Genomic DNA, 13,753 nt, shown 5'->3' with positions numbered 1-13,753 from the left:
TTCAACAAGTTTCCATTTTCCTGTTCTGATGTAAGAGTTTTACTCCAATTAGTATTTACACATTTGCTGCGTTGGTTTAAGCATACAACCCTTCTTTCAATAAGCCCCAAAAGCTGTTACTGCTACTTTCAGAGTGGAAGTCCTGTCATTCAGTGTAACCAGTGTGATCACCTTGTGAGACTTGTCTGGCTTGCAAGGCTATTATACAGTAACTATTTAACTCCAAAGGCCAGTGTCTGCTGAAGGGAACTGGGCTCAGTTCAGGCCTCAGGGAGAAAGCAAAACATTTTTTGCCCTATGTGGGAAAAACACAGCTTCAAAGGTGTAGCTTGATCCAGAATAAACCCCAGTCGCCTGCTCTACCTCAGAATTATGTGGGCTTCATCATGAGATATTTTTATACAGCACAGCATTATTCATGTATGTGTGTGTGTGTGTGTGTTTGCAACATGGCTAGGGCAAGCCGTATGATATTAAATACATGGAAAAACCAAAGCTTCACAGATATACCTTGACTTAGAATAAGCCTCAGTCACCCGCTCTACCTCAGAATTATGTGGGCTTCATCATGAGATATTTTTATATAGCACAGCATTATAAGTGTGTTTGCAACATGGCTAGGGCAAGCCATATGACATAAAATATCCGACCTTCAGGAACAGCGAGTCTGGATGTTCTCAAAGATTATGTCCTTTGTATGTGTGTGTGTGTGTGTACATATATATTCTCATCTCTCCTTATTGTTTCCCTTTAGCCTCGTAAGAACGCTAATGGTCCGGGCAGCCAGGTGCGAGTCCTTAGCCCCGCATTGAAGAGTAGCTCGTCCTCCTCATCTTCTTCCTCATCAACTTCATCATCCTCCAGCTCATCATTGGAAAAGAGGACCCAGCGGCGTACACATCAGCAGATGGAGGTGGCTGTGGAGGACAAGCAGGAGAAGGCCAACAGGATAATTTCAGAGGCCATTGCCAAGGCTCGTCAGCGGGGGGAGAAAAACATTCCCAGAGTGATGAGTCCTGAGAGCTTCCCCAGCTCCTCCTCCCAGCACAAAGGACATCATGACCGGGAGTACAAGGAGAACAGCAAGGCCAGGCCCAAAGACAAGACCTCTAGGAAAGCCCGGATCATGCCTTCATCCAAGCCCAAGCAGAAGGCAAAGATCGGGTATGTAGTCTCTCAGTCTCTTTTGTTGTGGTAACAATCCTATATCGGGGCAAGTTTGCACTATGATGTCTTGAAGACACCAATAAGTTTTTTTTTCATAATTATACTCCATTTGCAGATGCTTTTGCCAGAGTGCTTTGATTTACAATGAATGCATGCATTTTAATATGCCTGGCCCCTCTGCTAATCTTTACCCTGGTAATGTCATTGCCTTGTTCTGCCTATTAAGCAGTACAGGATTATCTATGCGACTATACCCTGTCTGTTTAACCCCAGGTTCTCTGTTTTCTCAGTTTTTGTAATCATAGAAGAGTAGATTACAAAAGTGACTGTTCTGTCAGTTGTTTTCACTAGTGCAACAATCACTAGGCTAGTAACCGCTCTTTTCCTGCCTGTGAAACCACAGCTGCCAAGATGGCAGCTCAAAGTTCAATTGAATTTACAGCGTGCTATAACAATAAACCAGGCATGGCCATCAGCACAGATGAGGGAGGAGCAAACAAAAGCTGCATTTAGCATTTAGAACTGCTAGCTAGCGTGTTGAGGCATGTAAGCGTTGATGTATAGATAATGTGCTTCCCTTCCCCCTCTTTTACTGTGAGGCTATAAACCACACCCAGCACTGGCTAATGAAATTTCAGCTGATGCAGACTCAAGCACTGAGGTGGTGAGCTGGATGTAGAGGAGAATATTTGGAAAACTGCTATCCTCTGGTCAGCCTAAATTATCCACCCATCTTTACTCTGTTTCTTATCTAATAACAGCAAGACTGGGTACAACTCAGAATGGTTGGCAGTGCTGTCAGCTGCTTGTTCTCTTAAATAATGATTGTTTAAGCTTGGCAGTAGGGAAAGGGCTGTTGGAGATGATGGGTTTTGCTATTTGTGCATCACAAAATTAGAGGGGGGGGGGCACATTACAGTGTCGAGATTCATACATAGGACCCGAACCAGCCTTTCTGCTCTTGATGGATCTTCATGGCGTTCTGACCAGATGTGCAGCAACTTTGTGGGTGAATATGATAGACATGAACAACAGCTCCCAAGGAGTTGCTTCAATATTGTAGCTATATTCGGATTGGATTAACTTCTGACCAGGTAACATAAATCCTGTGCTTAACTTAATTATATTTCGCAAGGAGAATTGGACATGGATATTGCCAAAGCAGTGGTTGTTGCATCCTTACCCTCACACACAGTTGGGCTCATCTCTATCCGGCTACAACAAATAGTCTAGATCTGTAGGTAACACTGACCAAATGCCATTTGATCATGTTTCTAATGAAACACATCATAGATGAATGTTCCACTTATTGCACTTGCACATTGCACTTGTTTAATCGCTTCAGATCTACATCTTTTCCCTTCCTAACTACAACTGAAGAACGCTCGTGACTTGGAGGTCATTGGTTCAAACCACCAGACCAGCAGGAAAAAGGGAATGCGTTTGCACTTCACTCAAAGATGACTGTGGCACGCTCAAGTAACTCATCTAAGTATGCTTTTAATGTAACAGCTCACTGGCCAACAGGAGACTGTAGATGTACTGGGCAGGATGCTGCTGAAAATGAGTCGGTATGCAGCACACTGCTCCTTGGATAAACAAAAGTTTAATAAAACAGGGTCACGTTGTGTAACAGAGATCACTAACCAAAGAGGCAAATTGCCAAACCCTTTGTTGTCATTAATTATGGTGCGCATAACCTATTTTTGTACAATGTAACAAAAACTTGGCCTACATAAGGTGGAAAAGGTTCAGACCAACATCATGCAGCGTATGGAGTCCGCTGTTGTTTCAATGGCTCTTTCATAACACTCATTACGTCATGCATTCCAACCATTTTGAGAGATTTAACCTACAGTATTCAGTTTGGATAGCCAGTAGAGGAGCAGAATGCGAGAGACCATAATTATTCTGTGATTGGTTGACAGATGAATTCATTTATCGATTGCTTTTTGTCTGCCTGTTTATCTCTCTCTCCATCTTGTGGCCTCTGTATCTTTCTCTTTTTCTATCTCAATCTCTCCCTCCCCCCACTTTACCAGTGGAAGTTAATCATCATAAACAAATGTTTTTGATTTAATCATGTTTAAATCTAAATATCATACGCAATTTAATCTACATTTGGACGTTGTGAAAGTTAGTCATACACAGATTCATCCAAATAAAAGGCCTCTCGAGAGTCAGGTAGAGACTGTGGACAGGTGGAGGATATTGAGCAAGTGGGAAATGTATCTAATGATTTCTCATTTAAGCAGGTGTAGTTGTGATAAAGCAGACTCCACAAGATGGAATTACAATGCCTCAACTGAATGCAAGGTCTTTTTGTCATTTGTTGGATGAATCATGACTGATATTGAGGATTTTTGCATGCATTATTCTTTTAAAAAGAATTATTCTAAAATCAGCGTAGTGTCCAGAGATGTTGGTGGTGAAACATGGGTCTCTGATATGTCTCTGCTGGCTCGTAATTGAATTCTGCTCGAACATCCTCTTCTCTGTCTCACTTAACTTGTCCTTCTCCCTTTACCTAAACCCTGCCAACTAACATGAAAAGGCAAAAAAAAAAACAAAAAAAAAGAGCAGTGTAGATGAAAAGAGAGAGTAATGGTGGTGTGGGGGACTGAAGGTTGCAGTGTTGTAATAGAACTCCACATCTCAGCTTCCCACAAGTGTAACCAGAGTTGAGTTGACTAACGCACTGGAGCATATGTCGACTACATCACATGGGTCTCAGCATCTTGATTTCCTCATATTATGGTGACGATCAGGAAGGTATCAGCCATGTGATAGTTTTTTTTTTTTTTACATTTATGATGAGGCCTATCAGTTCCACCATCCTGGTCCCATACCAACATGTTTTCAGCTCAAAAAAGTTAAAAAATTGTTACTACGAAAAGAACTGGCTGGTGACTCCAAATGTTTCAGAGGAGGCATGTGGTAGCAGCAACCAGTACGGCTCGGAAGAGTGGGGTAATTGGCCAGATACAATTGGGGAGGAAAAGGAAGTTAAGCCCTTGCCACTGCAACAACATAAAGTTTCTGCAATGATAAAGGATAGAGGTGATGTTGGCCTTCAGCTCTGCACACAAGAGATCTGCAGTCTTTTGTTTAATATAGTAGTGGGCACATGTTTGCAACTGACTTTTTGCAAACTGAAGTAATTCTTTTTAAGTGGTGCACATAATTGACTGTGTGAATTTTAGGTCATTGTCATTGGGGTATGCTATCGCTGGTGCTGGATATTGGGCTGACTCCATGCCAAAATATTGTAATCAGAATTATGTTGTGAACCTCTCTTGTGCTGGAAATGGGTTAGAGCTGAAGGATAGTACAGCTCTAAAGTGTTATAGTGGGCATGATTTCTCAATCATTCTTGAATTAGAACACATGAAGGTCCTGGGTTCAAACCCTGGGGTTGTCTAACCTTGGGGGTCATCCCAGGTCATTCTCTGTGTGGAGTATGCATGTTCTGCCCGTGTCTGCGTGGGTTTTCTCCAGGGGCTCCGGTTTCCCCCACCATCAAAAGATACATGCATGATACTCCTGTCTGTGCCCTTGATCGAGGCATGGCAAGATGAACTGGAGTTGGTCCCCGGGCATTGCACGGCAGCTGCCCACTGCTCCTAGCTACACACGTAGGATGGGTTAAATGCAGAGCAGAATTTCCCTACGGGGATCAATAAAGTATCTCAAAATCAAAATCACAAAAATAGTATTCACTTCAACAATATCCGGTCGCTACGATAGATAGATAGATAGATAGATAGATAGATAGATAGATAGATAGATAGATAGATAGACAATTTTATTAGCCACACGACCAAGGCCGGTGGAATTTGTTTTTGGTACACTTTACACTCTGCAGCACAATACATACATAGACAACAACAGACATGCCACATATTATCATGAACAATACAGTTACACAATAACAGAAGTAAACATATCAGGCATAACAGGTGAATGGTGGTATTTATGCCAATGGTGTGTGAGGAGGGGACTATAGGGAGGAATTAGGGTCTGATTATTACTTTTTACTAGATATAATACTTGGATATAATAATATAATAGATGTATTTTTTTCTACACATCCACGTATAGTATATAACGCACTATAAACAGGTGTGTTAACATTTCTTTTCATGTTGACATGTCATTTTGAAAGTCAGGGCCTTAAGCGCTCCTGAGGGTCGTAATAGTTCTGACGTTGATGCTGCCTTACTAAGCCAGCCAAGCTCTAGGAAGGTTTTGTGCCGAAGGAAAAGCTTGCACAAATACACGTGCCACCCTGGTTTTTCTTCTGAAATATTAATATGCTGTCGCTGCATAGCCACTAACCTTCCGCCAGAGTCATTACTTCAGCCTCGCACTTAGTGTGTGTGTGTGTGTGTGTGTGTGTGTGTGTGTGTGTGTGTGTGTGTGTGTGTGTGTGTGTGTGTGTGTGTGTGTGTGTGTGTGTGTGTGTGTGTGTTGTAGTGCTTCAACACATGTGACTATCCTGTCTGGGCACAGGGTGTAAGAGACAGTGATAATAACATTATCTGCTGGTGAGCACTAAAGGGTCTGTGTCTGTGAGACCGCTGTAGAAATGGGAAGACCAGCATAGCCACATGCTAGCAATTGTTGTCTGCTATTTGACCATTTCAAGGTTTCCTCCACCAGCGACTTTGATAGCTTGCCTGTGATGGAGGTCCTCTCACTATTAGGATTCCATTGTAAAAGATGTTGATTCTTTAAAAAGAATTAACAGTTGAACAAACAGGATAGTTTTCTGTACTTGATCATGCTGTCATGAAAAACCCGTAGAAGTGATAGAATTTAGAGAGTATGTCGTAGAGTTGGGGGAAATTACTAGTAGTCTTTTCTACTGGTGAAGTCCATTGGGGCCAAAATGTTGTGCCTTTAATTTAATATATTTATTTTTGTATGACAGAGCGAGAGTCGCTCCTCTTTCGCCTTCTTCTATGATTGTTTTTTGAAGGCAGCACCTTGACTCTGGCTGTTTGAGCACAACTGATGTATCTCGAATGGCAAGTCTCAAAAATAGTCATGGAAGTTGGTTCATAATATAGTGGACTTAAGAGGAAAAGTAACCGTTCAGGAAATTACCATTAGCCAATTCTGGTGAGTCAAATCAAGATAGCCAACACTAGCCAAAGATTAAAATTGGTAAAAAAAAATTATGTATATATATTCATGGTATATTACATGGTGTGTCCTGGAGTGGATGTAGAAAAGAGCACAGGAATATAGAATTGCAGGGATTTAGATGATGTAACCTCATACTGTACTGATTTTCAAACTCTTGTTGGCTAATTTGGTTTTTTTTGTTTGTTTTGTTTTGTTTTTTGTGGGTATGTAGTATGTCAGTTTTAGGCATCGACATTTAGCAGACGTCAATGGAAGGATGTTCTCGGAAAATGTTTCTTGTCAGTGAGGTTCTTGTCAAGTAAGCAATTCTAAAAAGTGATAGTTAAGTAGCTGGTGCATGCTAATGTTAGAGAAAATTATGTAATTTTTTTTTTTATTCAAGCAAGAAACTGTCAGAAAAAAAGACGTGACATGAGAACCTGAAGTGTCAGTACCGATATGTGCAACCAAAAAAAAAAAAAAAAGAAGAAGGGGAAAAAAAACAATCCCACATCAGCCCAGGTTGAACACTGGATTTTCTGCAGGCTAGTTGATCATGGCTTTCCAAAGACTGCTATTTGCTTTTCTACTCAGCTTACTTGCTGGAAAAAAAATGGTTGCACATAATAATCAAATGAAAGCAGCATACTGCTCATTCCTCTCTTTTTTTTTTCCGTTTTCTCATCTCCCCCGCCTTCTCCACATTTTTTTCCTACCATAAATGTTCTTCTTCCCAGCTTGCTTAAGGCTTAGAATCCATTTCCTGTGTGCAGGCATGTTGCAAATATGCTCATCGTATAAAGCAATATACAGTGAGCGGCAGAGGGGAGAAAAAAAATCAAACAAAATGGTGCTGGTAAGATCAATTACTAGACAGAAAATGGGGGTTTACATCTTGCCTATACAGTGCAGTGCATACCTCATTGTGTCTCAACTCTGCCTGCTATTCTCCTCTAATGGCTTTCCTTCACTCTCGTTAGTGAAAACCTAAAGCCATTTTTAATTGATGTATGAAATCGCGTGTGATATGTGGTGTGTGTGTGTGTGTATGTGTGTGTACGCTCGTGTGTAATTTCATGCGTGCGTGTTGCCCCTCTTTAAAACCAACTGCATGCTGAACAAAGCAGAAATTCCCCATGCAGCTCTCTGCACGGTGCTGATATTTGTCTTTAACTGGGAGCTCAACGGTGGTGTGCCGCTGCTGGCTGTGTGCTGCATGGCATTGAGACGTTTTCCTCCAATCATAAGTAAGGAGATTTCCTAACAAAGACCAACATCATTGTCTAAGAAGTCTCTGACGATGCGAGAGACACACACACACACACACACACACACACACACACACACACACACACACACACACACACACACACACACACACACACACACACATTGAAAGAAACCACAACACACTTAACAGCAATGTTTGAAGACGACTCAGTCACATACAATCAACATTGCTATGCTGGGCATTCTCAAAGGAGCTGAAGGCCTTTCAGAGACACTTGAGCTCTGCATTTTGGGGGGGTTTGTAAAACACCATCATAGAATACCCCCCACACACTTTCTCTCTCCCAGTGGGCGGTCTGCCAAGTAGGGCAGGACAGCGCTTGGGGGCGAGGGAAGGAGGTTTTTTGGCACAATCAGAAGATGGAAGCCAAGCAGGGCAGGAATGAACTAATCTATCATTCACAGAAAATATTAGTGTTATCCCCTCATCAGAGAGCTTGTGGACTTAAAAAAAAGAAAAAAAAGAAGAAGACCAAGGTTAGTGGTAGCCCAGTGATGTTGAAAGAACAGGTTTTTGTCTGCAGGAAAGTTGGTTCAGTTCAGAGCAAGTGCTGTTAGTGAGTCATATTCTGGCCTCCTTCGGTGACAAATGTTGTTGCCCATAACCTTCAGGTGGGTATCGGTATGACTAAGTTCTGAAGAGATACAAAATGTCAGTATCACCAATTTTAAATACAGATGGAAAATAAATTATTCCAGGCCCTGGCTGTAAAATGCATCCGGAGTGATCTGATCACAAGTGGACAGCTCTAAATACAGGCCTGAACACAATTTACAGTTCCCTTCTTGTTTGTTGTTTGCTCTGGTTTTGTCCACCACCGCAATGCATGTTGTGTGTGGGTTACAGCGAGGGAGAAGAAATGTCCAGGGAGTGATAATCTGCATGGAAATTAAGAGACAAACAAAAGGGGGGGGGGTTGTGGCCAGTATCTCAAAATCAGTCATTGCATTGCATAATGCAATGATTGTGGCATTGCTGTCTCCTTCTTGCTCTCCCTCAAGGGAGGGCTCACAGATGGCGCTGGGGTGAGTACTTGTAAAGGTGAGCCAGTGGTGATAACCCTTATCATATTTTGCATATAAGCCTTGTCTGCTACATTAATAACAATAATGATAATACAAGTAATAATGTTAGTAGTGATGTATAATAATGATAATGGATGGGGCTGAAATTATTTTTGCAACTTCAGTTGGGACAAGACGGGGGAAATTGTTTAATTGGCACAGACAGAACAGGAATAATCAAGCTACCCTGTCAAACAAGTGATCTGAACTTTTCGAGAGGGGGGAAAAAAATGAAATTATATGTCGATTAAAATTTGCTTTTAATTGCTTATTTCTGCTTAAGACTGAAGCTTGTAATAATGGATATTTAAATGTAAAGTCACAGAATTAATGTAGCATCAACACAAAGTATATTTAAATTCAAATGCTGTTGTTTGATTGCATATTTTTTAATTTTGAACACATTATCTGTTGTGAACTACAGATTTCCAGTAAAACCATCAAAGTTGACTGCCAGCTTGAAAGGCATATCTCTTATGAGCACTAACGGAAATTATAACAGAACCCAGGCCTGTATGTTAAAGTGCCAGTTGAATCTCAGAACCATCAAGGCCATTAAAATTAGATATCAGTTTATAAGGCAATATTTTCCTGTATGTGCTAATATAAAAGATAATTAACATAAAAAATGTGTTTCATGTTTAAGCGCCAGCTGAATTTAAAGTGTCGTTAATTCACGACATTCATTACGTGTTCATAATGGCACATCACAGAACCCCATATGCGCCCCAATGGGACAGCATAGTAGAATATCTGTTATTCTCCATGAGGGGATGAGGGCTGGGAACAAATAAAGGGGGAGGGGGACATGGCTTGGGAAGGAGTCAGCCCGACATTTCTCTGTTCTCGGCTGAGATGGATGGCATTGCGGTGCAACATGTGTCTTCTGGTTTAATTAGACATTAATTGTTAAGGATTCTGTTGTTCTACAGTATTGTTGTTTGTGCCATTATTTGTTGATAAAAACATTTTCCAGGGGTGTCTGGGTGACGTGGTGGTCTATTCCGTTGCCTACCAACACGGGGATTGCCGGTTTGAATCCCCGTGTTACCTCCAGCTTGGTCGGGCATCCCTACAGACACAGTTGGCCATGCTTGCAGGTGGGAAGTCGGATGTGGGTACGTGCCCTGGTCGTTGCACTAGCGCCTCCTTTGGTCGGTCGACACACCTGTTCGGGGGGGAGGAGGAGGGGGAACTGGGGGGAATAGCGTGATCCTCCCATGCGCTATGCCCCCCTGGTGAAACTCTTCACTGCCAGGTGAAAAGAAGCGGCTGGCGACTCCACATGTATCGGAGGAGGCATGTGGCAGTCTGTAGCCCTCCCCGGCTCGGCAGAGGGGGTGGAGCAGTGACCAGGACGGCTTGGAAGAGTGGGGTGATTGGCCAAGTACAATTGGAAGAAGGGGGGGGGGGGTAATCCTTAAAAAAAAAAAATCCCAAAAGGTTTGGTGTATTTGATGCATGTTTGTAATCCCGAGGGGTTTGGTTGAATGAGGTCTTATCTGTGCACTTCTTGTGACATAATAAAAGCTTGTGACATTTTGTTCTTATCATGGATAAATTGTAGATCTACATAGATGCTCATTATAACAGGCTCTGAATCTGAGACAATGCCCGACAAATCACTGTGAAACATAAGTGCAGAAACAGCATACTAGCGCCAACAAATTTAAGATTTGAGATTTATATTTATAAGATTTATATTAATTTAGAATATCTTTATTGTCTTTTCTCAGTACTCGTGAATTTTGTTCTCTGCACATAACCCTTCCTATACACTAGGAACAATGGGTAGCTGCAGTACAGTGCGCGGGGACCAACTCCAGTTCCAGATTTCAGTCAGCTATTAGCCGAAATCTATAACATTTTACAACCTGAACCTAACAAGAGTCAAACAGAGACACAAAAAAACCATATTTCTGTTATGAGATAGCCATAACAGCAGGCTTAACAGTGTAATACTTTGAAAATTTTCCGACAAATCACTCAGAAATACAATTATTATTTTTACCAATTACCGACACAGTAAAGAACGAAAAATAAATGAACAAACTGTAATAAATAAAACAAGGTAGCACATTTATAATAACTGCAGCACAGCTGAGCTCTTCTGGCATTTTGTCTTCCCTCTCATGGCCAATGTAAACTGAAGCGTGACGTCACTGCTGTGAGTGAGAGGGGTGTCGTACACCCAACCTGAGACAGTATATACTTCCACATTTTAATAGTGCAATCAAAAAGTATAAATGTAGTACAAGAATGTGCCAACAAAACTTATTTTTGCAGTTAACCTTTATTAATGGCCTACATTTAGCAAAAAAAAAAAAAGTATCCGAACCCCAAAAATTGAAAACCGAATGCCTACCCAACGAACGTATATCTGGATAGCAGAATGTTCGGGTCCAGCCCTAGTTTTCTTTCACATCATGTGGACGGCCAGGTGCATGTGCGTCCTTTACCTTGGGAAGAGATGGCACCAGGATGCACTATAGGAAGAAGGCAGGCCAGCAGAGGCAGTGTGATGCTCTGGTCAATGTTCTGCTGGGAAACCTTGGGTCCTGACATTCATGTGGAGGCTACTTTGACATGTGCTATCTACCTAAGCATTGTTGCAGACCAGGTACACCCCTTCATGGTGGTGCTATTCCCTGATGGTAGTGGCCTCTTTTAGCAGGATAATTCTCCCTGCCCCACTGCATAAATTGTTAAGGAATTGTTTGAGGAACATGACAAAGAGTTAAAGTGTTGCCTTGGCCTCCAAATTTTCCCAGATCTCAATCTGATCAAGCATCTGTGGGATGTGCTGGAAAAACCAGTCTGATCCACACCTTCAGAGGTCTTGTGGAGTTCATGTCGTGAGTGTGTGTGTGTGTGTGTGTGTGTGTGTGTGTGTGTGTGTGTGTGTGAAGTAAATTGTGTGTGTATGAGTCAAGTAAATTCATTATGAGACGGTACAAGCCTGTTTCATGCCATCAGCAATCATCAGCTCCTATTTGCTCCTTATTTGTTGAGCACTTTTCCTACTGTTGAGTGTTTCATTTAACAAAGTTTTTTTATAACATACACACATACTTTAGCAGTGCACCAAAAATGTTAAGCACCATTGGATGGTGGTTTGTATTGTCGGTGTTGAGTATTACGTAAACAGAAGCTAAATGCACATGATTTGCACACTGAGTGGGGACCAAGATCTGATCACAGGTGGACATTTGAGATGCATTTGGGACATATTGTAACGCCAGATATGAATAGCAGTCCATCTCACCCAGATCTAGACAGTCTGGATATATCAAAATACCAGGACCGAACAGGCCCTGTAAGCATCAGGGTAATGTGTTCCAGGCCAGATACTTTGGGGGAGTAAAGATCTTTCAAACCTTATGTTGTGGGTAGGTTTCAGAGCATTGAGGTTGATTCAAAGTATGAGTTTGATAGCTGTCATGTTAGTTGATGTGCAAGTGCCAGCTTCTGTGTAGGCTGTCCAGTAAAACCTAGTGTGTGGGTTAGGACTGTTTATCAGCATGTTGCTTGTAAACCTCCTGGGTGGGCCTGTGTAAAGGCAGTCCCTGGGATGGAAAGAGGCTGTAAACATCAAAATGATGTGAAATGGCAGAGTTCTCCCCAGAATTGTTTCAACTGTGTGTGTGTGTGTGTGTGTGGGGGGGGGTTCTTAAAACCTGAAGTGCCATTTCATGGAAATTCCGCCGCTTTTTATGTGGCTGTCCAATCGGTGTTGATGGCAAGTGTAGTCAATAGTTACAATAAGTTCCACAGTATGTGCTAAATTGACTGAGAAATCTGAGTTCACCTGGTCGCGGAGCCATGCTGCTGGTGTGTACATGTACCAGAATACATTGCACTCGAGCTTCTGACGCCCAACCCCCAAAATCATTCCAAAACCAGCCCAGCTCATGGAGGTGGGTGTTTCTTGCGGCTCTGTGTACAGTTAGAATGGCATTTTCAAATCTTCAATCTTCGATAAGAAAACCGAAAAAATTATGTAAATTGAATTGGACTAGTTTTATCGACAACAAACATGCCTTCTCGTTGTATCGTGCCTGGATACGACAAATATAGAAAGAACGAAGAGTCTAAGTAGCGTAGCAGTCTATTCCGTTGCCTACCAACACGAGGATCCCAGTTCGAATCCCTGTGTTACCTCCAGCTTGGTAGGGCGTCCCTACAGACACAATTGGCTGTGTCTGCGGGTGGGAAGCCTGATGTGGGTATGTGTCCTGGTCGCTGCACTAGCGCCTCCTCTGGTCGGTCGGGGCGCCTGTTCAGGGGGGGAATAGTGGGGGAATAGCGTGACCCTCCCACACGCTGCGTCCCCCTGGTGAAACTCCTCACCGTCAGGTGAAAAGAAGCAGCTGGCAACTCCACATGTATCGGAGGAGGCATGTGGTAGTCTGCAGCCCTCCCTGGATCGGCAGAGTAATTTGTAATTTGTTCAGTTGATCCTGGATACACTGTTCTTGTGACTGCTTCTTTGTCACCATTTGTGTATTTATTGTCTTGGAATAAAGTTTGATTTAAAGTTTGATAAAAAAAAAGAGCAGTTACAATAAACATAAGCCTGAGAGAGCATTTCATACCAACTCCTGAGGGGCAAGAATAGCTGAGCGATGTTTTAATTTTGTTTCAGTTTTATGCAATTAGACAGCTGGTGACAGTTGTGGGCCATAACCACTGATACAAAGGGTAGAAGAAGATCACAAGCTCATACACAAACATTACCGTTTTCAGAACATTCCAAAAAAGGCTTTGCAAATGTGTTACGAGAATGGAGATGCATTCATCTTGTTTGTTAGGCGTCAAGGGCACATACAGTGTGTTTTGGTGACAAACTTTGAATGTAAGCAAAGCTGAGTTGTTTATGAGGAAAACTCCACTGGATACCTTCAAAATATATTATGTTGTCGAGCCGTAGCAGCACTCCCCCTAGGGTGCCAGGAAGGGGTGTTAAGTAGAATTCGGCTTCTGCTTTCGTGGCCCTGAGAGTCGCCCGTCCCGAATCTGAGTCATAATACTGTATGAACTTATTTCACTTTATGTCGGTTCCTTTCTGCATTCCACATTAATATTCCAATCTTCACTTGTG

The 13,753-nt window shown here is 42.2% G+C and overlaps 1 protein-coding gene across 4 annotated transcripts in view; it reads left to right on the top strand.

The window, feature by feature from the left end:
* The window catches only part of chd9 (chromodomain helicase DNA binding protein 9), a 142,808-nt gene that overhangs the window by 49,391 nt on the left and 79,664 nt on the right, over nt 1-13,753 (top strand). For all 4 annotated transcript variants that reach the window (XM_056279213.1, XM_056279214.1, XM_056279212.1 and 1 more), the window contains one exon: nt 755-1,164. In XM_056279213.1, the coding sequence (XP_056135188.1) occupies nt 755-1,164 (410 nt within the window). The remainder of the gene's footprint in view (nt 1-754; nt 1,165-13,753) is intronic.

This window comes from Lampris incognitus, chromosome 4 (genome assembly GCF_029633865.1).
Source record: "Lampris incognitus isolate fLamInc1 chromosome 4, fLamInc1.hap2, whole genome shotgun sequence".
NCBI lineage: Eukaryota > Metazoa > Chordata > Actinopteri > Lampriformes > Lampridae > Lampris > Lampris incognitus.
This window is presented reverse-complemented; position numbering and strand designations above follow the sequence as displayed.